The 26,689-nt window shown below is 39.4% G+C and overlaps 1 protein-coding gene across 1 annotated transcript in view; it reads left to right on the forward strand.

Annotated features, from left to right (window-relative positions):
• Positions 1-9,776: 9,776 nt before the first annotated feature.
• The window catches only part of LOC132391540 (methylsterol monooxygenase 1-like), a 33,417-nt gene continuing 16,504 nt past the window's right edge, over positions 9,777-26,689 (forward strand). The window contains exon 1 of the mRNA XM_059964861.1: positions 9,777-10,127. Within this exon, the coding sequence (XP_059820844.1) occupies positions 9,876-10,127 (252 nt within the window). The 5' untranslated portion in view covers positions 9,777-9,875. The remainder of the gene's footprint in view (positions 10,128-26,689) is intronic.

Here is a 26,689-nt window from a genome sequence, read left to right on the forward strand (position 1 = left end):
GAAATCTGCAGATGCTGGAAATTCAAGCAACACACACAAAATGCTGGTGGAACACAGCAGGCCAGGCAGCATCTATAGGGAGAAGCACTGTCGACGTTTCTGGACGAGACCGTTAATCAGGACTAACTGAAAGGAAAGATGGTAAGAGATTTGAAAGTAGGAGGTGGGGGGGGGGGGGGAATGCAAAATGATAGGAGAAGACTGGAGGGGGTGGGGTGAAGCTGAGAGCCGGAAAAGTGATTGGCAAAAGGGATACAGAGCTGGAGAAGGGAAAGGATCATGGGACGGGAGGCCTCGAGAGAAAGAAAGTGGGAGGGAAGTTCTGGCAATGGAGAGAGATACGGGGAAAGATATGACATTGTCTGTTTCAGCAGGAAAAAGACGAGGAGCAAACTACAGGACATCACCTGATGCCTCCCTCCCAGGTGCACTGAACAACTTCTACGCTCGTTTTGAGGCAGAAAATGACATGGCGACGAGGAAGTCCACCCCTCCTACAAATGACCAGGTGCTGTGTCTCACCATGGCCGATGTGAGAAGAACCTTGTGCAGGGTCAACCCACGGAAGGCTGCTGGACCAGACAACATCCCTGGTAGAGTGCTCAGAGGATGTGCAGACCAGCTAGCAGATGTTCTCACTGACATCTTCAACATCTCCCTGAGCAATGCCACCATTCTAACGTGCTTCAAGGCCGCCACCATCGTCCCCGTGCCGAAGAAGTCTTCAATGTCCTGCCTTAATGACTACCATCCCGTTGCACTCACATCCATCATCATGGTTTCGAGAGGCTTGTCATGAGGAACATCAAGTCCCTGCTGCCCCCCTCACTGGACCCCCTGCAGTTCGCGTACCATCCCAACCCTTCAACAGACGACAGCATTTCATCACTCTCCACCTGGCCCTAACCCACCTGGACAAAAAAGACACATACGTTCGGATGTTGTTCATAGACTTCAGTTCAGCATTCAACACAATCATCGCTCAGAAACTGATTGGAAAGCTGAGCCTATTGGGCCTGAACACCTTCCTCTGCAACTGGATCCTAGACTTCCTGACTGGGAGATCTCAGTCAGTCCGGATCAGAGGCAGCATCTCGAACACCATCACACTGAGCATGGGGTCCCCCAGGGTTGTGTGCTCAGTCCACTGCTGTTCACTCTGCTGACCCATGACTGTACTGCAACACACAGCTCAAACCACATCATCAAGTTCGCCAATGACACGACCATGGTGGGTCTCATCAGCAAGAATAATGAGTCAGCTTACAGAGAGGAGGTGCAGTGGCTAATGGACTGGTGCAGAGCCAACAACCTGTCTCTGAATGTGAACAAAAGAGGGAACCGGGTGACCACTCTCTGCTAAACATCGACGGCTCCTCGGTAGAGATCATTAAGAGCATCAAATTTCTTGGTGTTCATCTGGTCCCTCAACACCAGCTCCATAGCAAAGAAAGCCCAGTAGCGTCTCTGCTTTCTGTGAAGGCTGAGGAAAGTCCATCTCCCAACCCCCATCCTCATCACATTCTACAGGGGTTGTATTGACAGCATCCTGAGCAGCTGCATCACTGCCTGGTTCAGAAATTGCACCATCTCGGATCGCAAGACCCTGCAGCAGATAGTGAGGTCAGCTGAGAAGATCATTGGGGTCTCTCTTCCCACTATTACAGACATTTACACCACACGCTGCATCCGCAAAGCAAACAGCATTATGAAGGACCCCACACACCCGTCATGCAAACTCTTCTCCCTCCTGCCATCTGGGAAAAGGCACTGAAGCATTCAGGATCTCATGACCAGACCATGTAACAGTTTCTTCCCCCTAACCATCAGACTCCTCAATACCCAGAACCTGGACTGACACCAACTTACTGCTCTCTACTGTGCCTATTGTCTTGTTTATTATTTATTGTAATGCCTGCACTGTTTTGTGCACTTTATGCAGTCCTGGGTAGGTCTGTAGTCCAGAGTAGTTTTTTCTGTGTTGTTTTTACGTAGTTCAATGTAGTTGTTGTATTGTTTCATGTAGCACCATGGTCCTGAAAAATGTTGTCTAGTTTTTACTGTGTACTGTACCAGCAGTTATGGTCGAAATGACAATAAAAAGTGATGACTTGTTTAAATACTGCGAATTTGCAGGACTCTGAAATACAAAAGATCTGGGTGTCAGAATGTTTTGCAAAAAATATGTAGGGCTTGCAAGTCATTAGTGAAACTTACAGTTGTGCTGAGGGAAAGAGGTAGTGAGGATAAGTTTCATTTAAACAGAGGCCTAGTGTAATCACACTTGGAGTACTGGGCATATGATATTGTTCTTTAATTAAGAATATTATGTCATGAAAACAATTCAGAAAGGATTTGCTACTTTAACATCTGGAATTGGCAGGTTATCTTATAGGAAAGATTGGATAAACTGGGCTTGCATTTGCTGAAGTTGGATGATTGAATGGTGACTGATCAAAACACCTATTCCTGAGGAATTTGACAGAAAGGTTGTCATGAGTCTGTTTCAACCTGGTATGCTGTAGTCTTAATATTGAATATACCAATTTCAGATTACCTGCCTGTTTTGTGTTCTTTAAAGAAAGAGGCTTCTCTTCCCCCATCATCAATGCTGCACTCAACTGCACTCAACACTCAATTTGACACACGCCTATTCTCACCCCATTATCCCAGCACCCTACCAGAGACAGGGATCCTCTTGTCCTCACCTACCACCCCAGCAGTCTTCGTGTCCAGCACATAATTCTCTGAAAGTTCTGCCACCTACAACCAAGCACATCTTTCCCTCCACCTCCCCCCACTTTCCGCAGGGACCGCTCCCCATGCAACTCCCTTGTCCATTCGTCCGTCCCCACTGATCTCCCTCCTGCACTTATCCTTGCAAGCGGAAGAAGTGCCTCCTCCCTCATCACGATTCAGGGTCCCAAACAGCCATTCCAGGCGAGCAAACACTTCACTTGTGTGTCTGCTGGGGTCATCTACTGTCTCTGGTGCTCTCTATGTGGCCTCCTGAATATATCAATGAGATCTGATGTAAATTGGGAGACTGCTTTGTCGAGCACCTACACTCCGTGAGCCAGAAAAAGCAGGATCTCCCAGTGACCACCTATTTTATTACCAGTTCCCATTCCAATTCTGTCATGTCAGTCCATGGCCTCCTCTACTGTTTGGATGAGGCCACATGCTGGTTGGAGGAGCAACATCTCGTATTCCGTCTGGGTAGTCTCCAACTGGATGGCATGAACATCAATTTCTTAAACTTCTGGTAATCCTCCCCCACCCCCCCCCACCTTCACCATTCCCTTTCTCCTTTCTTACCTGTCCATCACCTTCCTCTGGTGATACTACCCCTTTCTTTCTTCCATGGCCTTTGTACTCTCCTATCAGATTCCCCCTTCTCCAGCCCAGTGTCTCTTTCATCAATCGACTTCCCAGCTTTTTACTTCATCCCTCCCTCCCTCAGTTTCACCTGTCACTTCCTCCCCTCTCCCCATCTTCTAACTCTATCTTATCATATCTCTCCCCCTCTCTCCCCCTCTCTCCCCCTCTCTCCCCCTCTCTCCCCCTCTCTCCCCCTCTCTCCCCCTCTCTCCCCCTCTCTCCCCCTCTCTCCCCCTCTCTCCCCCTCTCTCCCCCTCTCTCCCCCTCTCTCCCCCCCTCTCCCCCCCTCTACAATAGTTACGGTATAAATGGGTTTACCAAGACATAAACCATACAGTATATGTATGAACATGGTAAGTCTAGATATTTTATAATATATCATATTAAAAAAACAGAAAAAAGAAAAAAAATATATATAATGCAAAATTAACTAATCTATTAATCTAATGACTAATAAAGAAGAAAAAAGAAGCAAAAAAAAGAAGAAAAAAAAGAAACGGGAGAAAAAAAAGGCTGTTTATAATATCTCACAAGAATAAATAATCATCAATGCCGTCACTTCTGGTCCTCTCAACATACATAAGCTAAAATCTGGAAAGTCAAATGAACTTGGAACGGGGTCATATTACATCATATGAAAATATTGAATAAATGGTCTCCATATCTTTTCAAATTTAATAGAAATATCAAAAACACCACTTCTAATTTTTTCTAAATTTAAACATAACATAGTTTGAGAGAACCAATTAAATACAGTGGGAGGGTTAATTTCCTTCCAATTCAACAATATAGATCTTCTCACCATCAGAGTTAGAAATGCAATCATTCAACGGGCGGAAGAAGATAAATGCAGTGAGTCCATCATTGGTAAACCAAAAATTGCGGTAATAGGATGAGGTTGTAAATCATTATTCAAAACCGCAAAGATAATATCAAAAATATCTTTCCAATATTTTTTCAAAAGCGGACATGACCAAAACATATGAGTTAAAGATGCAATTTCAGAATGACATCTATCACAAATAGGATTTATATAAGAGTAAAAATTAGCTAATTTATCCTTGGACATATGGGCCCTATGTATGACCTTAAATTGTATTAATGAATGTTTGGCACATATCGATGATGTATTAACTAATTGAATAATTCTATCCCAATTCTCACTAGGAATAATAAGGTTAAGCTCTCTTTCCCAATCCTTTTTGGTCTTATAAAGGGGCTCTGAACGTATCTTCATAATTATATTATAAAGTTTTGAAATAAGCCCTTTTTGAAAAGGGTCTAATTCAAACAAACTCTCCAAAATATCTGAAGGCACAAAATTTGGAAACGTAGGGAGTACAGTACTTAAAAAATGTCTAATCTGTAAATATCTAAAAAAATGAAATCTAGGCAAGTTATATTTGTTGGATAATCGCTCAAAAGACATAAAACAATTGTCCAAAAATAAATCAGAAAATCTTAGTAATCCCTTAGTTTTCCAAGCCGAACAAGCTTGATCTATAATGGAAGGGTGGAAAAAGCAATTAGATACAATAGGACTATTTAAAACGAATTGAGTCAACCCGAAAAATTTCCGAAATTGAAACCATATACGTAAAGTATGTTTAACTATCGGGTTGTCAATTCGTTTCGGCAATTTAGAGAGAGCAAAAGGGAGAGAAGTCCCTAAAATAGAACCCAGAGCATAACCTGATACAGATTTAATTTCTAAACTCACCCAATGAGGGCCAAAAGATCCACCCCAATCTTTCAACCAACATGACAAATATCTAATATTAACTGCCCAATAATAAAATCTGAAATTAGGTAATGCTAACCCGCCTTCCTTCTTTGTCTTCTGTAAATATATTTTACCTAACCTGGGATTTTTATTCTGCCATATATATGAGGAAATTTTTGAATCAACATTAGTAAAAAAAGATTTCAGAATAAAAATTGGTACCACTTGAAAAATATATAAAAACTTAGGTAAAATAACCATCTTAATAGCATTAATCCTGCCTATTAAAGATAATGGTGACCACTTAGTAAACAAGCCTTTAATCTGATCAATTAAGGGTAAAAAATTAAACCTAAATAAATCTTTGTTTTTTTGTGATTTTGATCCCTAAATAAATAAGAGTCATTAACTAATTTAAAAGGTAAATTTCCATATATTGGGACTTGTCTATTCAAAGGAAACAATTCACTCTTATTAAGATTTAACTTATACCCAGAAAACTCACTAAATTGAGCCAACAATGATAAAACTGCTGGAATAGATTTCTCAGGGTTAGAAATGAATAATAATAAATCATCTGCATACAAAGATAACTTATGAATGTCTGTCCCACGATTAATACCCAAAATATCCTGTGATTCTCTGATGGCAATTGGCAAAGGTTCTAAGGCAATGTTAAATAGTAATGGACTAAGAGGACATCCTTGTCTAGTGCCCCGAAATAGGCGAAAAAAGGGAGATCTTTGATTATTGGTAAACACTGAGGCTACTGGAGTGTGATAAATCAATTTAATCCAAGAAATGAATGTCAGACTAAAATTAAACTTCTCCAACACATTAAATAAGTAAGGCTATTCAACTCTGTCAAATGCTTTCTCTGCATCTAATGAAATCACGCATTCTGAAGTGTCATGTGAGGGAGTATAAACAATATTCAGTAATCTCCTAACGTTGAAAAAAGAATAGCGATTTTTAATAAAACCAGTTTGATCTTCTGAAATAATTTTGGGTAATACCTTCACCAATCTGGATGCCAGTACTTGGAAAAAATCTTGGAGTCTACATTCAATAAAGATATTGGTCTATAGGATGCACAGTCAGTAGGGTCTTTATCTTTCTTCAATATTAGAGAAATGGAAGCTCTATAAAAAGATTGTGGCAAATTCCCCAATCTAATCGCTTCCTCAAAAACCTTACGTAACCAAGGAGAAAGAGTAGCAGAAAAAAAATTTAAAAATTCTACTGTATACCCATCTGGACCTGGTGCTTTCCCAGAATTCATTGAGGAAATAGCCCCTTTAATTTCTACATCCGTAATAGGAGAATCTAATATTGAAAGATCATCGGATGATAATCTTGGGAAATTTAATTTCCCAAGAAAATCACACATGGTATTACGATCCTGAGGGAATTCAGATTGATACAGGGAGGTATAGAAGTCTTGAAATGCCTTATTTATCTCATCATGATTAACTGTCAAATTCCCATTCTGCTGACGAATCTTAGTGATTTGACATTTAACCAAAGCATTCTTCAATTGACTAGCTAACAGTTCACCAGATTTATCACTATGTATATAAAAATCAGATCTGGTTTTCATTAATTGATTTTCAATCGGAGATGTAAGTAATAAATTATGTTCCATTTGAAGTTCAACCCTTTGTTCGTAAAGCTCCTTACTAGGAGTGATCGAATATTTCTTATCAATCTCTTTAATTTTATCGACCAATAAAAGAGTTTCCTTCTTAATGCATTTTCTCAAACCAACAGAGTAAGAGATAATCTGTCCACGTATATATGCTTTAAAAGTGTCCCAAAGTGTTCCGCAGGGGATATCATTTGTGAAATTAGTTGAAAAGAAGAAATCGATCTGCTCCTTCATAAATTTTATAAAGTCCGAGTCCTGCAATAAGGTAGAGTCAAATTGCCATTGTCTGGCATTAGAAACGGTATCCGTAAATTTAATGGAAAGTATTAATGGAGCATGGTCAGAGATAGCTATAATATCGTAATTACAACCGATTACCGATGGAATAAAACAAGAGTCTACAAAAAAAAATCAATTCTCGAATAAGAATGATAAACATGTGAGAAAAAAGAAAACTCTTTGTCGTTAGGATGCCGAAATCTCCAAACATCAAAAACTCCATTATCAGTCAAAAAGGAGTTATTACGAGTGGCCGACTTATTAGGTAAAGTCTGAATAGATAAAGATTTATCCATCAAAGGATTTAAACAACAATTAAAGTCACCACCCATTATTAACTTATATTCATTTAGATTGGGTAAAGAAGTAAATAAGGACTTAAAAAAGTCAGGACAATCCACATTTGGAGCATAAACATTAACCAAAGCTACCTTTTTATTCCAAAGTAAACCCATAATTAACAAAAATCTACCATTCGGATCCGAAAAGATATCATGTTGAACAAATGGAATAGAGGAGTCAATAAAAATTGAAACTCCTTTTACTTTGGTGTTCGAATTTGCATGATACTGTTGACCCCGCCAAAACCTAAAAAAGTGAAATTTGTCCTCCTTCCCCACATGAGTTTCTTGTACAAAAATGATATGAGCATTAAGTCTTTGGAATACTTTGAAAATCTTCTTTCATTTAATCGGATGATTTAAACCATTAGTATTCCAAGACACAAAATTAATGGTCTGAGCCATAATTCTAAAATCAACCCTTTGGTATAGAAAGGGTTAACCAACTTGTAAACTCATGCACCCGGAAGAGGAACAAAAGTAAAGAGAGGACCCGGAAGTGACGACAACGCAGACATATTTGAAGTTCAAAATCAGCCCAAATGAAAAAACTAAAACAAACTGATGGAGAAAAAATAAAATTAAAAAACAGACCATCCCCCACCCCCCCAAGAAAAAGAGAAAAAGCCAAAATATGGCTTGAAAAAGGAAAGAATAAGACTAATTCTACCCCCATGTCAGCGGAAGACCACTCCGTATATAAAGGATATATAAAAAACCACCCCAACTTTAAAAATTAAAATCACTATACTAAAAACCATACTTCTAAATATAGTTAGTTGTAAAAAATAAGAATATAGTCACTAAAAGCTTATAAATCGGGCTAAAGCCCAGACAAAACAAAAAATATTTAAGCTATGATAAGCGATGCATTGTAGGAAGAAGACGAGTGAAAAAAATATAACGCCATCTTAAACAAAACCAAAAATCTTTTTCAAAAAACCACCATCTTAATCAAAAAGAATTCACCTTCAAAGGGTTAAAAATATACCTTCGAAGGAACAATTGGATTTCCCTCTCTGATAATTATTGGAGATTCAAATAAAAAATGGAAAAGTAATGTATGTTCCTTAATTTTTTTCACTCTTTCTCATGATTAAGGATTATTGATAGATAGATACTTTATTCATCCCTAAGGGGAAATTCAACACTTTTCCAGTGTCCCATACACTTATTGTAGCAAAACTAATTACATACAGTATTTAACTCAGTATAAATATGATATGCATCTAAAATCACCCTCCCAAAAAGCATTAATAAATAGCTTTTTAAAAGTTCTTAAATAGTTTACTAAAGTGCATTGAGTGGTAACTTAAGCTCAGTCCTAACCCCGGCACTTAACATGTCTTGCCCCTGGTGGTTGAATTGTAGAGCCGAATGCCGTTGGGGAGTAATGATCTCTTCATCCTGTCTGAGGAACATTGCATTGACAGCAACCTGCCGCTGAAGCTGCTTCTCTGGATGGTGCTGTGCAGAGGATGTTCAGGGTTTTCCACGATTGACCGTAGCCTACTCAGCGCCCTCCGCTCTGCCACCGATGTCATACTCTCCAGTTCTGTGCCCACGACAGAGCCCGCCTTCCTTACCAGCTTATTAAGACGTGAGGCGTCCCTCTTCCTAATGCTGCCTCCCCAGCACGCCACCACAAAGAAGAGGGCGCTCTCCACAACTGACCGATAGAACATCTTCAGCATCTCACTACAAACATTGAATGACGCCAGCCTTCTGAGGAAGTACAGTCGACTCTGTGCTTTCCTGCACAGGGCATCTGTGTTGGCAGTCCAGTCTAGCTTCTCGTCTAACTGCACTCCCAGATACTTGTATGTCTTAACCTGCTCCACACATTCTCCATTAATGATCACTGGCTCCATATGAGGCCGAGGTCTCCTAAAGTCCCATGCATTAATTCTGTTTCTCTTTCCGCTGCCAGCATTCTTGCTTGAAGATTCACAGCGTGTTTTTATAACTCAATTAATCGTCTTTCGAATCTGAGTTAAGTATATACCTGAAAAGACAAAGGAATTTGAAGCCTGGGCTTAGATATCAATCATCTATGATTTTATTCATAAAAAGCTGAATGGATTGTTACGTTAACAATCCACAAATCCTCAAGGGAGCAAGTCATCAAAGTTCACTATGGGCAGTATGAGAAAAACCCTAATCTGGCAAATTTCTACCCCTCGACTGAGTCAGGATTATCTGTTCAAAGCGAACCCCCGATGTCCCAGGTTAATGCAGGTTACAGCACCTGCCCCCGAAGTCCTTGCCTAGGCGGGTCTCAGGTGCCCTTCCGCTATTGGTTCAGGCGCGTAGTCTCCTGACATCAGTACACCGTCCCTGCCAATCGCGTGCGGAATTTCCCGCGACGTCAGAACGCTCTTCCTCCGCTGGCCAATGAGAGGGCGATCCTGAAGTAACAGCTAATGGTCCCAATTCGGGTTTGTACTCGCCGCATTGTTGACTTCTTACGGTCCCGGGAGCTGATGAAGCAGCGGCCGGCGTGATGAATGCCAGTGGCGGAGATATCGTGACCTCGGCCCGTCTGCTCCTGGAATATGTGGACTCGCTGCTTCCCGTAAACCCGCTGCAGGGACCCTTCCACAGCGCCTGGGACTACATGCTGACCAACTACACCAAGTTCCAGATCGCCACTTGGGGTTCCCTCCTCGTTCACGAGCTCACATACTTCACCTTTTGTTTACCTGGCTTCATCTTTCAGTTCATACCCTATATGCAGAAGTACAAAATCCAGCAGGTAAAATGGACTGGTGGGGTTGGGATCGTGGGGGGCTTCTTGTCTGCCCGTCGAAAAAATGGACAGTTGTGTTCAATTTGCTTCGGGGCGAAGTCTTTGTAAAGTTGTTTCAGAGTAAACTAATTTATGTGGTTGCTTTGAGCTCAGTTGAGTGGGTAGATATAACCCGGCTTGTATTTATTCTTTATTCCTACACTGAACATCAAAATCAAATCCCTGCAGATGATGGAAATCTGTCGAAAGATTTCAAACTCTTCGACAGATACCGCCTGACATGCTCGAGCCTTTTCTGCATTCTCTGTTTCTGTTTAAGGGTTTGGACATCAACGAGTTGCTGGCTGATGGCCGTCTGTCAACCCACCGCTGTCAAAAGGCCGCCGGGTGATGCAGAGGCCAAGTCGCCTTTGGCAGCCCCATGCCACTTGGGTGCCGGGGTTCGGGTTCACACCTCCGCATCTGGACCGCAAGCTCCTGTACAGTACTCCTTTCAACTCTCTTCAGGGTTTGTCTTTGGCAAGGCCGTCGTTTTATTGCCCTTCATGGGGGGGGGGGGGTGTAGACTGAATGGACCCCTTTGACCTATTGTAAATTTGACGTGAAGGTGTTCATCCAGCTGTTGAGTTTCTGGATTTTGACCTGCTTCAAGGTAATGCTATCCTCCTCTTTGAACGCTATAGCTTTCCTATCCTTCCCAGCAAATACAAATGAGAAGTACAATATCCAATGTAGACATCTCCTGTCTGGTATGGCTCCACACATTGTTACACTAGTTGTTAAGAAAATCCAACCCTAAAACTTGTACAGGCTTAGAATGTATGGCTTGGTACAAACATTTGATCTATCTTCAATAAAAAGCAATTATTGATTAACATCACAAACATGCAACAGATTTCGTAGAAAGTCTTCAAAGTTCCTCCTGAGATCTCTCTTAACCTGATGTATTAATGACTGGAAACAGCCTGGCCATGCCCAAGTGAATGCAATGCGCACCTGTAATCAAAATCAGTGACTTAGTCGCTGTCTGCATGGTTTATGGATTAGACAGGGCGATTGTGAAGGAGAAGGCATTCACAGGACTAGTGAGAGTTACTTCAAATTACCTAGCAGATCTGGCAATGTGATCTACATTCACATTAGTCAGCATAGCTTTGTGAGGGGCAGGTCATGCATCAGAAGCCTGATTGAATTATTTGAGGATGTGACAACAGGATGTAGAACTGGGCTGACAAGTGGCAGATGGCCTTTGACCCAGTAAAATATGAATTGATTCACTTTGGAAGGGTGAATTTGAATGCAGAATACAGGGTTAATGGCAGGATTTTTAGTAGCGTGGAGGAACAAAGGGAATTTGGAGTCCGCATCCGTAGATCCCTCAAAGTTGCCGAACAAGTTGATAGGGTTGTTATGAAGGCAGATCTGTTGACCTTCATTAGTTGGGGGATTGAGTTAAACAGCCGTGAGGTCATGTTGCATCTCCATAAAACACTTAGAATATTACGTTCAGTTCTGGTTTCCTCATTATAGGAAGGATGTGGAATCTTTAGAGAGAGTGCAGAGAAGATCTACCAGGATGCTGCCTGGATTAGAAAGCATGTCCCATGAGAAAAGGTTGTCTGAGCTAGGGCTTTTCTCTTTGAATAGAAGGAAGAGAAGAGCTAACCTGATAGAAGTGTAGGAGATGATAAGAGATATAGATTGACTTCATAGCCAGAGACTTTTTTCCAGGGCGGAAATGGCTAAAATGAGGGGGCATAATTTTAAAGTGATTGGAGAAAAGTATGGGGGGGCTGTCAGCAATAAGTTTTTTTACACAGAGAATGGTGGGTGCATGGAACACCCTGCCAGGGGTGGTGGTAGAGGCAGATAGGTTAGGGCCTTTTTTTAAAAAAAAGCTCTTAGATGGGCAGGTGGATGATAGAAAACTGGAGGATTATGTAGGAAGGAAGGGTTAAATTGAACTTGGAGTAAAATAAAAGCTTGGCACAACATAGGGGGCTGAAGAGCCTGTGCTGTGCTGTGCTGTGTTCTCTCAGACTGGCCCTCCCTTCAGCACACCACTTCTTTCCTTCCCTCCACTTCCACAACAAAGTCCAGTCACAGCTACCTTTCCCATAGGCTCCCAGCTTCACTTCCTTCAGCATAAATTATAACCAGTACAAGGCCTATTTGCTATCGTATCATGCATTTGGTCTCATTATATGCAGAATTTTGTAGAAGTGGGAAATTTAACTGTCCCCACTGTGTCTCACCCATTTCCAAATGTGTTACAATTTCTGGACCACAGAATCTTGCAGCATAGAAACAGTAAGTTAGCTTAAGTAGGTTAGATTGCAAACCAGCCTCTCTTCAAGGTAACAACACACACAAAATGCTGGTGGAACACAGCAGGCCAGGCAGCAACTATAAGGAGAAGCACGGTCGACGTTTCGGGCCGAGACCCTTCGTCAGTTTCTCTTCAAGGTAAAGTTATTTTCTTGCAGGTATTTGCAGGAAAATACAATAGAATTTTGTGAAAAGCTATAGATGAGCAGATAAAGACTGACAATGTGCAAAAAAAGACAAACTGTTGTAAATAAAAATAATACTGAGAAGAAGAGTCCTTGAAAGTGAGTGTAGGTGATAGAATCAGTTCAGAGTAGTGATCAGTGAAAGAAGTTATCCACCCCAGTTCAGGAACCTGATGGTTGTAGGATAACAAATGTTCCTGAACCTGGTGCTGTGGATAGCTTTATTCACCACGCCCTGAACTGATTCTGTCAGCTGAGGCTTCTGTATCTCCTGCCTGATGCTAGTAGTGAGAAGTGAGCATGGCCTGGATGGTTGGGGGTTTTAATGATGGGTGCTGCTTCCATCTAAAAGTACTCAATGGTAGTGAGGGTTTTTCCTTTGATTGCCTAGGCTGTATTCACCACTGGTCTCTTCCATTTCAGGGCATTGGTGTTCCTATACCTGGCAGTGATACAACCTGTTACGATACTTTACACAGTGCATCTACAGAAATTTGCAAATTTCTTTAGAACATACAAAATTTATGCAAACTTCTAAGAAAGTAGAGGCACTGTCATGCCTTCTTTGTGATGACACTTGTGCGCTGGTCCCAGATCAAATCCTCTGATAGTTAACGCCAAGAAATTTAAAGCCGCTGAACCTCTCTACCTGTGTTACCATACTGAGGACTGGCTCATGGACATCCAGCTTCCTCCTCCTGTAATTGATAATCAGCTCTTTGGTTTTGCTGGCATTGAGTGGGAGGTGGTTGTTGTGGCAGCACCATTCAACTCGATTTTCAATCTCCCTTCTATGTGCCAATTTGTCACCAACTTTGATTTGGCCGACAAACATTGGTGTCGTTAGCAAACTTAAATACGGCATTGGATCTGTACTAACCATACAATCAAACGGTTGGCTAAGCACACAACACTGTGGTGGACCGGGGCTGATGGTGATGTGCAGGAAGTATTCTTACCAATCTGTACTAATTGGGTTCTGCCAGTGAGAGAATCAAGGATCCAGTAGCAAGGGGGGGTACTGAGGTCCAGGTCTTAAAGATTAGTACAACACACGTAAAATGCTGGAGAAACTCAGCAGGCCAGGCAGCATCTATGGGGAGAAAAACACCCTTTTCCATAGATGTTGCCTGACCTGCTGAGTTCCTCCAGCATTTTGTGTGTGTGTGTTACTTAGATTTCCAGAATCTGCAGATTTTCCCATGTTTGTTCTTGCAGATTAGTAAAGACTTCTGAGGGGATGATAATGTTGAATGCTGAGCTGTGGTCTATGAAGGGTATCCAAATGTTTGCAACGTCATTGTCCAGGCCTTCCAAAATGTAATGGCATCTGCTGTTGACATGTTGACAGTACGCAAATTGGAGCAGCTCTTTGTCACCTCTCAAGCAGGAGTTGATATGCTTCATGACCAACCTCTTCTTGAAGCATTTCATCACCATTACCCCTCTTTATCAAATTCTATCAACATATTCTCCAATAACTTTGCTTATATATGTGTCTAGTTTCCTATGATATGTACTCTGCTATGTGGTAATGTGTGCATTAGAATCAGGTTGAATATCACCGGCATATTTTGTGAAATTTTTAAATTTAGTGGCAGCAGTTCAATGCAATACATGATAATATAGGGGAAAAAGTAAACAATTACAGTGAGTGTCTAAGTGTATATTAAATAGTTTATATATTGACCAAGACACACAGACATGACGTTTCCTCTTCCCCAACCTACTTGTTTCTGGATTTGGTTACTCTGATAACATTCCTGAGATTCTACACATAAAAGTAGCTTTTTTAGTGCTATGGAGCTTATTCAGCAGTTATTATAATAGTGCAAACGCAGAAATAATGAAAAAAGTGAGGTAGTATCCAAGGGTTCAATGTCCATTTCGGAATCGGATGGCAGAGGGGAAGAAGCTGTTCCTGAATCACAGAGTGTGTGCCTTCAGGCTTCTGTATCTCCTTCATGACAGGGCATGTTCTGGGTGCTGGGGGTCCTTAATAATGGACATCGCCTTTCTGAGGCACCACTCCTTGAAGATGTCGGATACTACAGGGGTCAGCACCCAAGACTGAGTTAACTAATTTAAAAACTTTAAGTAGCTTCTTTTGATCCTGTGTAGTAGCCTCCCCCCCCATACCAGATAGTGATGAAGCTTACCTAATATTAAAAGGAAATCCCCCTGTATTCTAATATGAATTTATTTGTGACTCGTCTTTTGAACCTCGACTTTGTATTCAGCAGCAAAGGAGCAGAATTTGTCCCCGACCTCAAGAATTTGCACTCAGAGGTTGAGTGTGTTTGGACACACTCTTCCTTATTCCTGTGTATCCTTGAGTCAGATGCCATTAAAAGGAAATAAACTTTTCACATCCTCTATATCATACTCCACCTCAAGTTGGGCTTTGGAATTCATGTTTATGTATTGACCAAGACACACAGGCATGAAGATTCCTCTTCCCCAAACTACTTGTTTCTGGATTTGGTTACTCTGATACATCCCTGAGATTCTACACATAAAAGTAGCTTTTTTAGTGCTATGCTTATTCAGCAGTTATTATAATTTTACATCCTGCTTAAAAACTCACACTTCCAGCAAGTTATACGTTTTCACTTGCTTTAACAGTGAGAATAGGGATTAAAATATGGGAGTTGATATATTATTAACTGTATTGTTTGCAGCTATGAAGACTGCCATAGCACATCCTGTGGAGAAGCAGAGCTGATGGTTTATTAGCCTCCATGGATGCTGCCTGAGTTGCCCAGTTCCTCCAGTATTTTGTGTGTACTTGCTCAAAATATTTGAAGTGCATTTATAATCAAAAATGTATAAGTTATACAACTTTGAGTTTCGTTTGCTTACAGACAGTTGCAAAGCAAGGAGCCCTTAAAGAGCACAGTTTAAAAAAAAATAAAGTCCACCCCCCCAATGCGCAAAGAGAAATAAAGAGAGAAAAAACAGGTCAGACAAGTAATAGAAATGAACATTTCCGGGCCCAGATTTTGTTGCTGAAGAAGTCGTTCTCACTTTTTTTTTCGTAATTTATTTTTTTATTGAAGTTCATCATCAAACAAACATTTCCATAAGATGTATTTCAGACATTGTACATATATATCATATAATCATATATGTCACAAATCACAAAGTATTTATCTGAGGTTTACACTTATAGAAAAGAGTGGAAAGAAAAAACAAGCAGAAGGAAAGAACTATGTACAAGTAGGGAGTGATCTTTTTTTTTACAACAGATTTATTGATTTGTGAGAATAAAATCAGGCCTATGAGGCATTATGTAGTTAAACCATTTTTCCCAGTATGAATCAAATTGTTCCAGCTTATGATTAACAGATGCTGTTATCTTCTCCATTTTGTAAATGTCCATTGTAATTTCCATCCATGTATTTAAAGTTGGGCTCTCCTGTGATAACCATTTCCTAGTAAGAGTTTTTACCAGCCACCAACAGTATATTCATTAAATATTTATCTCTTTTCAACCATTCTTGAGGTATATATCCAAAATGTATGGTCTTACTCTCTAAGGGTATTTCACATTTAAAGATGTCTTGTAGGGCATTGTGTATCGCCCTCCAATAGTTTTTGATAACAGGGCAGTCCCAAAAAATATGATAATGATTTGCATTTTGATTTCCACAATTTCTCCAGCAAACAGGGAGGTTACTATCATAAAGGGATTTCTGAGAGGGTGTAACAAAATATCTTATCAAGTTTTTCCACCGGAACTCCCTCCATTTCTGTGAACTGGTACTCTTCAATTGATATCTCCATATTATTGTCCATTCTTCCTCAGATATAATTATCCCTCCTTCCTTCTCCCATTTTGTTTTAATGCATGAAGTCGAATGTGTTTTAAGATTTGACAACCCCTTATACATGCTTGAAATGATTCTACTACTATTATCTGAATTACATGCTTTTCTAAAGAGCCCTATCAAGCATGTATTTGCCTTGGTTGCATTTTTAAGCATCTTATTAACATATTGTCGCATCTGTAAATACCGATAAAAGTCTTGTTTTTCTAATAAGTGTTTCTCTTTAAGCATTTCAAAACTGAACAGTGTTCCTTCTTTCATTATGTTGCAAAGAACTGTTATTCCTTTAACTGTCCAGTCCTTAAATCTAGCATCCAATTTATTTGGTGTAAAATCCGAGTCATATGCACACCATTTAAGAATTGCAATTTCTCCCTCTAGATTATATTCTTTTATAGTTGTTTTCCATATTTTAAGAGTCAATTTCACCCATGGGTTATCGATAGTATTTATGTACCTTTGCAGTTTGTTATCAGCCAAAATTGCTTGTATGGGGATGGGAAGTACCCGCTCCTCAATGTTTTTCCATTGAGAGTCATATGATGGGTTGCACCAACATATCACAGCTCTCTACTGTGCTGTAAAATAAATTGCAAAGTTTTGAGACGAACTCTAGGCCTTTTACCCTGCCAAATATACCTTGATAGCATCTTGTTCCATTCATTGAATTGATTTTGATTAATCTCTATCAGTAGGGTCTGAAAAAGATATAACAGTCTGGGCAGTATTTTCATTTTAATAGACTCAATCCTTGAACTGAGACTAAAAAAAGGAGTCAGGTTCTATCTTGCCACATTTTTCTTAATTTTTTTATATAAAGGCTGATAATTACATTCTGATAATTTTGCCAAATCTTTTGGCATAATGATGCCCAAATATTTGGAAGTCTCTGTGTGCCATGCCTAGGGGTATCGACTTTCAATTTCTGTTGGTGGGCTATAGTAATATGAAAGTAATTGAGCTTTATCTATGTTGATCTTGTATCCTGATAATTGACCATATTGTTCAAAGGATTGCATCAATTTAGGCAAAGAGTTTGTTGGTTGCTCTAGATCAGGGGTCGGCAACCCGTGGCTCCGGAGCCGCATGCGACTCTTTCATCTCTGTGCTGTGGCTCCCCATGGTTTGTTAGTTTTTGAAATGTAATTCGAAATTTGAAGATTATGGTGATCTTGTACAATCTAAAAACTTTGTGGTGACCCCATTTCCTGGCACATCCGAACCGGCTCACAATTAGCCACCGTTCCGGCTAAGGGAGATAGCCTACGGGGGTTTGTGAGTACGTGTCCTTTGGAGCATCCGCGCCCACGGGGGGGGGGGGGGGGTGGGCGGGTTGAGGGAGGCTTTAAAGCAAGGCTGTTTAGTTCGAATAAAGTTATCTTTGACTGCAGTGTCGTTATTTTAGCGCTGCGTGTAGCACACCGCTACAACATGTTTTTTATTGCTATTAATATACGTCACCACTGTCAATGCCTGACACCCGCCAGTGCGCGATTTTTAATTTTTCGATCCAAGGTAGGCTAACTATGGAGTAACCTTCATCCCAACGTCTTTTTTTCGGAGTTCAAAATGTTTTTGTTGAATGCAGAAATGTAATTTTGTTTTCTCTGCAGGAATTCATCAATTTCATAAATGCAACACATATAGTTTGTTTATACATAGCATAAAGGCAAAAAAAAAACGTTGTATGCAGTGTTATTTCATTTTAAATGTCAAACGGGCTTTGTGGCTCCCAGTGTTTTCTTTTCTGTGGGAAATGGCTCCATATGGCTCTTTCAGTGGGAAAGGTTGCCGACCCCTGCTCTAGATAGATCAAAATGTCATCCGCATAACAAGCCAATTTATGCTCTGTCCCTTTAATAGTAATTCCCCTGATATCTTCATTTTGTCTGATGTGTTGAGCTAATGGTTCCAGATATAACGCGAAGAGTAGTGGTGACCATGCACAACCCTGTCTCGTGCCCCTTTCTAGGGTAAGAGTATTTGATAAATATCCATTGATTTTAATCCTAGCAGTAGGGTTGTCATATAGTGTCTGTATAGTTTTAATAATTGTGTCTTTGAAACCAAATCTATGTAAAACTCTGTAAAGAAAATTCCAATTAACCGAATCAAATGCTTTTTCAGCGTCACTATTGCTTCAATTTTATTTTTTTGTATATGATCCGTAATGTGAAGTGTCCTTCGTATATTGTCTTGAGTCTGGCGTTGTCGTATAAAACCTGTCTGATCGCTACGTATCAGTATGGGTAGAAACTCCTCTAATCGTTTGGCCATGATGGAGGTAAATAACCTATAATCTACATTCTTTCTTTTTCAATCTTTTTATTGATTTTCATATATACACAAAAAAAACATAACATAATAATGAGTAAATTATGAATACAATAGACTTGAAATCACATTGATAATAAGATAACAATATCCTATTAAACATCAACAGAAGAAAATACCTTAATCAATCAAGTCCATATGATTATATATGAAAAAAAACAAAAATAACCATTAAAAAAGAGAAAAAAAAATTTGAAAATATATGAAAAAAAGTATATATTAAGAAAAATAAAACTCTAAACTAAACTAACATGGGCAATAATAACAGTTTACAAGTATATGATAGTGTCAAAGAACTCCGGAACTCCATACCTGAACAAGAATGAACAGAGAGAAGGTCTGGGAAAGGCCAAATTAATTCATATGAAAATGTCGAATAAACGGTCTCCAAGTTTCTTCAAATTTAATTGATGAGTCAAAAATAGTGCTTCTAATTTTTTCCAGGCTCAGATAAGAAATAGTTTGAGAAAGCCATTGAAACGTGGTAGGAGGATTTACTTCTTTCCAATTTTGTAATATAGACCTTCTGGCCATTAATGTTACAAAAGCAATCATTCGTCTGATTGAAGGGGAAAACTGATTACCATCTTCATTTGGTATGCCAAAAATTGCAGTAATAAAATGAGGTTGTAAATCTATATTCCAAATTGAGGAAATAGTAGTAAATATGTCCTTCCAGTAATTATGTAAAGTGGGACATGACCAGAACATATGGGTCAATGAGGCCACTTCTGAATGACATCTGTCACATTGAGGGTTAATATGAGAATAGAATCGAGCAAGTTTATCTTTAGACATATGAGCTCTATGTACAATTTTAAATTGTATTAAAGCATGTTTAGCACATATAGAAGAAGAATTAACCATTTGCAAAATTTTTTCCCATTTATCTGTTGATATATTATATCGAAGTTCTTTTTCCCATTCTTGTTTAATTCTAACTGATATTTCTGGTTGTATCTTCATAATCATATTATAAATAAAAGCTACTAATCCCTTCTGACAAGGATTTAAGGTAAAAATCAAATCTGTAAAGTCCACCAAAGTTGAATTAGGAAAAGATGGTAAAACTTTATGTAAGAAATTTCTAATTTGTAAATATCTGAAAAAATTAGATTTAGGTAATTCAAATTTGTTGGAAAGTTGATCAAATGACATCAAAGTATCTTCAAAAAAGAGATCACGAAAACATTTTATACCTTTCCTTTTCCATATGTTAAAAGCTTGATCTGTCCAAGAGGGTTTGAAAAAGAAATTAAGTAAGATAGGGCTATCAAGAGCAAAGTTTTTCAAAGTAAAAAACTTACGAAATTGAAACCAAATTCGTAATGTATGTTTAATAACAGGATTAGATATTTGTTTATTAAATTTAACTAAATCCGCAGGAAGACAAGAACCAAGAACAGAGAATAGAGAATATCCCTTTACCTCATTACATTCCAAATTTACCCACTGTGGGCACAGTGGTGAATCCAAATCTAGTTTCCAATACATTAAATTACGAATATTATTTGCCCAATAATAAAATCTAAAATTGGGTAAAGCTAAACCACCATCTTTTTTTGATTTTTGTAATTGCTTTTTACTTAACCTAGGGTTTTTATTTTGCCACACAAATGAGGAAATTTTTGAATCAATGTTATCAAAAAAAGATTTAGAAATAAAAACTGGTAGGGCTTGAAATAAGTATAAAAATTTCGGTAAAATCATCATTTTAATAGCATTAATCCGACCAATTAATGATAAAAACAAAGGAGACCATCTTGTAGTAAGTTGATGAATTTGATGAAGCATAGGTAAAAAATTCAGTCTAAATAAATCTTTATATTTCTTGGTAATTTTTATACCTAAATAGGTAAAGTTATCAGTAACAACTTTAAATGGTATCCTATCACTCAATAAAGTTTGTGCATTTAAAGGAAATAATTCACTCTTATCTAAATTTAGTTTATAACCAGAAAAAGTACCAAATTGAACCAACAAGGATAAAATAGCGGGAATAGACCTATCAGGGTCAGAAATATATAACAGCAAATCATCAGCATAAAGTGATAATTTGTATAACTTCTCATTACGGGTAATACCAAAAATATTAGGAGATTCACGAATAGCAATAGCTAAAGGTTCTAATGCAATATTAAATAATAAAGGACTTAAGGGACAGTATAATCTACATTAAGAACGGATATTGGTCTAAAAGACCCGCATTCCGTTTTATCCTTGCCTTCTTTCGGTATAGCTGAGATTATCGCTTCCTTCCAACTGGGTGGCATTTGTGCCTTTTTTAGAGCCCAGTTCAGTGTGGTGAGTAAAACAGAAATTAACTCATTTTTAAATACTTTGTACCACTCTGCCGTATACCCATCTGATCCTAGTGACTTGCTTAATTTAAGCCTACTAATTGCAGCTTTTAATTCACCTTCAGTTATGTCAGTAGTCATCGTTCTATTTTGTTCTTCGCTTAAAGTGGGTAACTCTAGAGAATCCAAGGAGGTGTCAATTTGGGTTATGCTTCCCATTGGAACTTTGGAATATAGCATTTTGTAAAACACTTCAAAAGCTTCTTGCATTTCACTGAGTTTATTTTTTTAATCATTTTCGTTCATGGGTCCCTAATTCTATGAATTGTATTTTCTACTATCTTCTTTTTCAGTTTCCACGCCAGTATTTTCATAGATTTTGATCCACTTTCATAATGTCTCTGTTTCAGAAACATCAAGTTTTTCCTGATTTCTTGCATAGCCAAATTATTTATTTCATTCCTAATTCTTTTAACTTCCCCTAATGTATCCTGTGCCAAATTCCATTTGTGTTTTTTCTTTAGTTCCTTCAGCCTATTTTGTAATTCTTCTAATGTTTTATTCCTTATTTTTTTCTTATTTGAATTTTCCCTCTTAAGACAGCCTTCAGAGTATCCCATAAAATGGGAGGTGAAATTCTAAGTAGAGACCAATTTCTTTTTTAATTTGTTCCTTAAAGTACGGATCATTGAATAGACTTGAATTTAGTTTCCAAACAGTATACTTTGCTTGTAGGTCAAAATCAACATATAAATATATAGGTGTATGGTCACTTACATCTAATGTCCCAATTCCACAGGTATTTATTTTGTCTTTGTCTTTTCCAAATGTTATGAAATAGTCTATTCTTGTATATACAGAATGGGGAGCAGAATAATGAGTGTAATCCCTTCTGTCAGGGAAAAGGTCCTTCCATATATCAATTAAACCAACATCCTCAAAAAGTGTATTAACTTTCTTATGTAAAGATTTTGTTTCATAGGTTTTTCTATTGGAAGAGTCTAAGTTTGGTTGTAATTGTAAATTTAAGTCTCCCCCACATATCAGGAGACCTTCTGTTTCCGTTACCATAATATCAGTAACTTTCTGAAAGAAACCAATATCACTTCCTGGGGTTGTGTATATATTCAATAGAGTAACTGAATTGCTGTCTATATTCCCCCTCACCAGAATGTATCTGCCCTCCTTATCTCCCATTTCGAATACTTTTTCAAAATTTTGCTTACTTGAGATAAGAATAGCAACTCCTCTCCTATGTCCTGATTTATATGAGGAGAAAAACAGATTAGTGAAGCCCATTCTCTTTAGTTTTTTATGCTCATTATCTCTTAAATGAGTTTCCTGTAAATATACTACATGGGCTTGTTCTTTTTTCATTTTGGATAAAACTCTCTTACATTTGATTAGATTTAATAGCCCATTTACATTAAAAGAAATGAATTTTACCTTGTCCTTAGCCTTCTGTATTTATCTGTCAATGTGTCATTGAAATTAGAACAAAACTTAATCGATCTACTCTCTGAACAGATAAGAACCAAGAAACACAAATAATAACAAAAATGGCAACTAACGTATGATTCCAAGGCTGAGGTCTCTAGTAGATGGCCCTGCGTTGAGCTAGAGGAAATATCTAGCTGTGGGGGATAACCCCTCCTACTTGTGAGTTGAGGGTATTTCTTGGGATAGGTATATCACTGTGTACTTTTGCTTCTGTTTAGCTTCTCAACATTTTTAAAGTTCGCCAAACCTTATGGCTCTTCTGGAGGGGGTGAGGACTGTCTTTGGGAAACTCCCGGTCTATTCTTGATATGTTTCTCTGGGCCTCTTCCCGTTACCTGCCTTCTCGTTTCTCGCACGATTTCCCAAGCAGAGCGGGATAATTCCTCAGCCAGGCTTTCCCTCGTTTTGGTCATGCTGACGGGCAACCCTCTGGCCTTCATGTCTGTAGTTGCCTCTTCCACTGTCTGGTACAACTGTGTCCCGTTGTCATAAAACACTCGAAGTTTAGCAGGGTATAGAGTTTGAAATCTAATCTTATTTTGTTTTAGTACTCACTTTACTTCAGAGTACTCTTTGCATTTCTGGAGGACCGTGGGGGGGGGGGGGTAATCTTGGTCGAAATATATATATATTATCCTCTAAAAACACTCTCTTCTTACAATTTACCTCAAAAAAAGGTCTTACAAATAATGATCAAATTCCTGTGCTTTCAAACTACCAGTAAGCTGTCACACATCTTCAGTAGCGCTACCTTAAACCAGAAGTTTTCTTACGGACTGCTCATTGGTGGTGTTCAGGGTTTCCTTCATCATGCAGTAGCTTCCTCTCTGTTTTCAGTTCTGTCATTCATGCAAGCCCTAGGTGGAGACTCAGGAATACAGTCGGCTCTCCTTATCCGCGAGTTCCGCATGCGTGAATTAAACCAACCGTGAATCGAGAAAACCCAGACCTTTTGTCTTGTCGTTATTCCCTAAATAATGCAGTATAACAACTATTTTACACAGCATTTACATTGTGGTGGTGGTGGCATCCGTCGGTCTCGAGAGACCATGGATCTGCGCCCGGAGTTTCCAGGGCGCAGGCCTGGGCAGGGTTGTATGGGAGACCAGCAGTTGCCCAAGCTGCAGGCCTTCCCCTCTCCACGCCACCGATGTCCAAGGGAAGGACACTAGGACCCATGCAGCTTGGCACCGGTGACGTCGCAGAGCAATGTGTTGTTAAGTGCCTTGCTCAAGGATACAAACAGGCTGCCTCAGCTGAGGCTTGAACCAGTGACCTTCAGGTTACTCGTCTGATGCCTTGCCCACTAGCCCACGCGCCAACACATTTACATTGTATTAGGTATTATAAGTAATCTAGAGATGATTTGAATTATACGGGAGGATGTGTGTGGGTTATCGTGGATCGGGATTGAAAAAAATCGGAAGTTCTCTTAGTAAGTTGGAACAGGTACATCCAGTATTACTTAGCATTAGTCAGTCAAACGTTTGTCTTAGTATATAGTATATATTTTACCTTTCTATGCATATAAAACGCTTAAGAACATATGTTTCAGCGCCAGTGTCAGGAACGGAAGTGACAGATCGCTCCCGAGTGCGCTCTCCATTCGTGCCTGGTTGATGTGGAGGATCAAAAACCCAAAACCCAATAATTAAACCACTGCGTTGTTTAGTAGTAATTGTAGCTGTCTTCGGGGCAGGGCCTTTCTCACTTTATTCTTTAAAATTGTTCCGATCGTTGACCGACATAGCCTAACACTTTTCCAATGTCGCTTTATTATTTCTATTTTATTTTCAATCGTGATTATTTTCGTGAACAGAAACGCTGTGGATTCAGATCTCTGCCACCAGGTCCTAATGTCCACCGTACTGATACAGGTTAAATAAGGTCTGGGGTTCTGCTGGGTCCTAAGGTCCACTGTATTGAGACATGTTAAATAAGGAACTCAAGCTTCCGCATTTTTTGGTATCTGCGAGGGGTCCTGGAACCAGTCCCTCACGAATAAGGAGGGCCGACTGTACTGACGCACTCAGCTTCATTGCTGTTTCTGTAATAACTTTTTTTTGACCAGTCAGGGTTGTTAGCCCGGAGTTGAACCCCTAAACCTGGAGGACCAGTAGACCATTCTTAGTCTGGCCTCTACCCTTTAACCTATTTGGCATGAGTGACACAAAGCCCTAACTCCAGCCAACATAGCTCTCCAAACCCCGACAAGGTTGTGATCCTCTTGGAGGATCTTGTGTGTTGCTGAACTTTTCCAGCATCTCAAAATCTTTGTTTATGTTTGCTGCTCTTCTGTGTTTCTTCGATGTATTCCTACCCTGAAAAAGTTTAAATCTTCTCTTTGATGGAGTTCAGTGAGACCCTCTCTCACCCCCCACCAGTGTGAACTCTGCTGCTCTCCAACTCTTCAACCATGTGCTCACCAAAACTTACTGACCATAGCCAGGTGAACTTTCACCTATTGCTGCTGCCTGCCTAGATGAGTTCTTCCTGCATTGTGTGTGGCTGTTGCTCAAGAATTTCAGCGTCCATTGAATCTCTTGTGTTTAGACATATTAATTGACTGTGACTCCCATGTTTAATTATGCAAGTCCACACATAAGAAGTTGATGTTAGGTTTACATAAAGAGCACCACATTAACAGTAGCACAAACTACTGCAGATGCTGGAAATCCGAGCAACACACACAAAATGCTGGAAGAACTCAGCAGGCAGGCAGCATTTTTGAAAAACAGTACAGTTGACGTTTCAGGCTAAGAATCTTTGTTCCTGATGAAGGGTCTTGGGTCAGAATGTCGACTGTTTCCTCTTCTCCATAGATGCTACCTGGCCTGCAGAGTTCCTCCAGCATTTTGTGTGTGACCACATTAACAGTGATTGTTCAGCTGTCTTTATTGGTGCCATTTCCTCCACATATACATTTTTGGGCCAATTCGTCATTTTAAAGGATTTTATCCCTGTCCCTTTCAGTTGTATCTTTGGTGTAGAGTCATGGTCATAGAGTGCAGAAAGAGGCCTTTGGCCCAGTCAGGCATCCATTTACACTATTTTCAGTTTTTCTCCTCGTACTTGGAACCAGAGTCAAGTTTAACATCATTGGCATATGTCATGAAATTTGCTGTCTTTGTGGCAGCAGTACAATGCAATACATAATAATAGGGAGAAAAACTGAATTACTGTAAGTGTGTGTGTGTGTGTGTGTGTGTGTGTGTGTGTGTGTGTTTATATAATTAAATAAGTAGTGCAAAAAATAGAAATAAAAGGTGAGGCAGTGTTCATGGGTTCATTGTCCATTCAGATATTGGACAGCAGAGGAGAATAAGCTGTTCCTGAATCATTGAGTGTGTGTCTTCAGGCTTTTGCGCCTCCTGTCTGACAGTAGCAATGAGAACAAAGCATGACCTGGATGACAGGCGTCCTTAATGATGAACGCCGCCTTTTACTCTTATCAACTTCCCTTACATACTACCATTTATCCACACAATGGCAGTTTACAGTGGTTAATTAACCTATCAATCCACACATCTGGCATGTGGGAGGAAACCAGAGCACCTGTGGGGAAACCCACACGATCACGTGGAGAACGTACAGCAGAGGTCAGATCTGGAGCTGAGAGGCATAGCATTGATAGCTGTACTAGTGTGCTGACTGCTTGTTTTTCCTGATGTTCTATAGGCACTTTTTGCCGTTATGGCCTTTTTTTACTAACATTTTGAAACTAATTATGATCAGCAAGGATCTGTCAAAATTGTGCACAACTTCACTGTTCTAATAATTTTGTAGAAATAATCGCATTGCCTTATTGACCTTTATCTAGACTTTAATAAGACCTGCTGCATTTTTAAATCAAAACTTAATGTTTTACATGTCAATGTCCTCAGAGGAGCAACCTGTTCAAGACAATAAGTGTAGATAGGGCAGTAATGAGAACATTTTACCCATCTAAAACCAGAGGGTATTGGTTTGAAGTGAGGAGCAAGAGGTTTAGATGGAACCTAAGAACATTTTCTTTTCCTCTGGAATGGTGGTGGAGACAGAAAATCCATGTGGTCAGCAGGTGAATGTGCACACCACTCAGAAAGTGTCGA

This window comes from Hypanus sabinus, chromosome 3 (genome assembly GCF_030144855.1).
Source record: "Hypanus sabinus isolate sHypSab1 chromosome 3, sHypSab1.hap1, whole genome shotgun sequence".
Taxonomy (NCBI): Eukaryota; Metazoa; Chordata; class Chondrichthyes; order Myliobatiformes; family Dasyatidae; genus Hypanus; species Hypanus sabinus.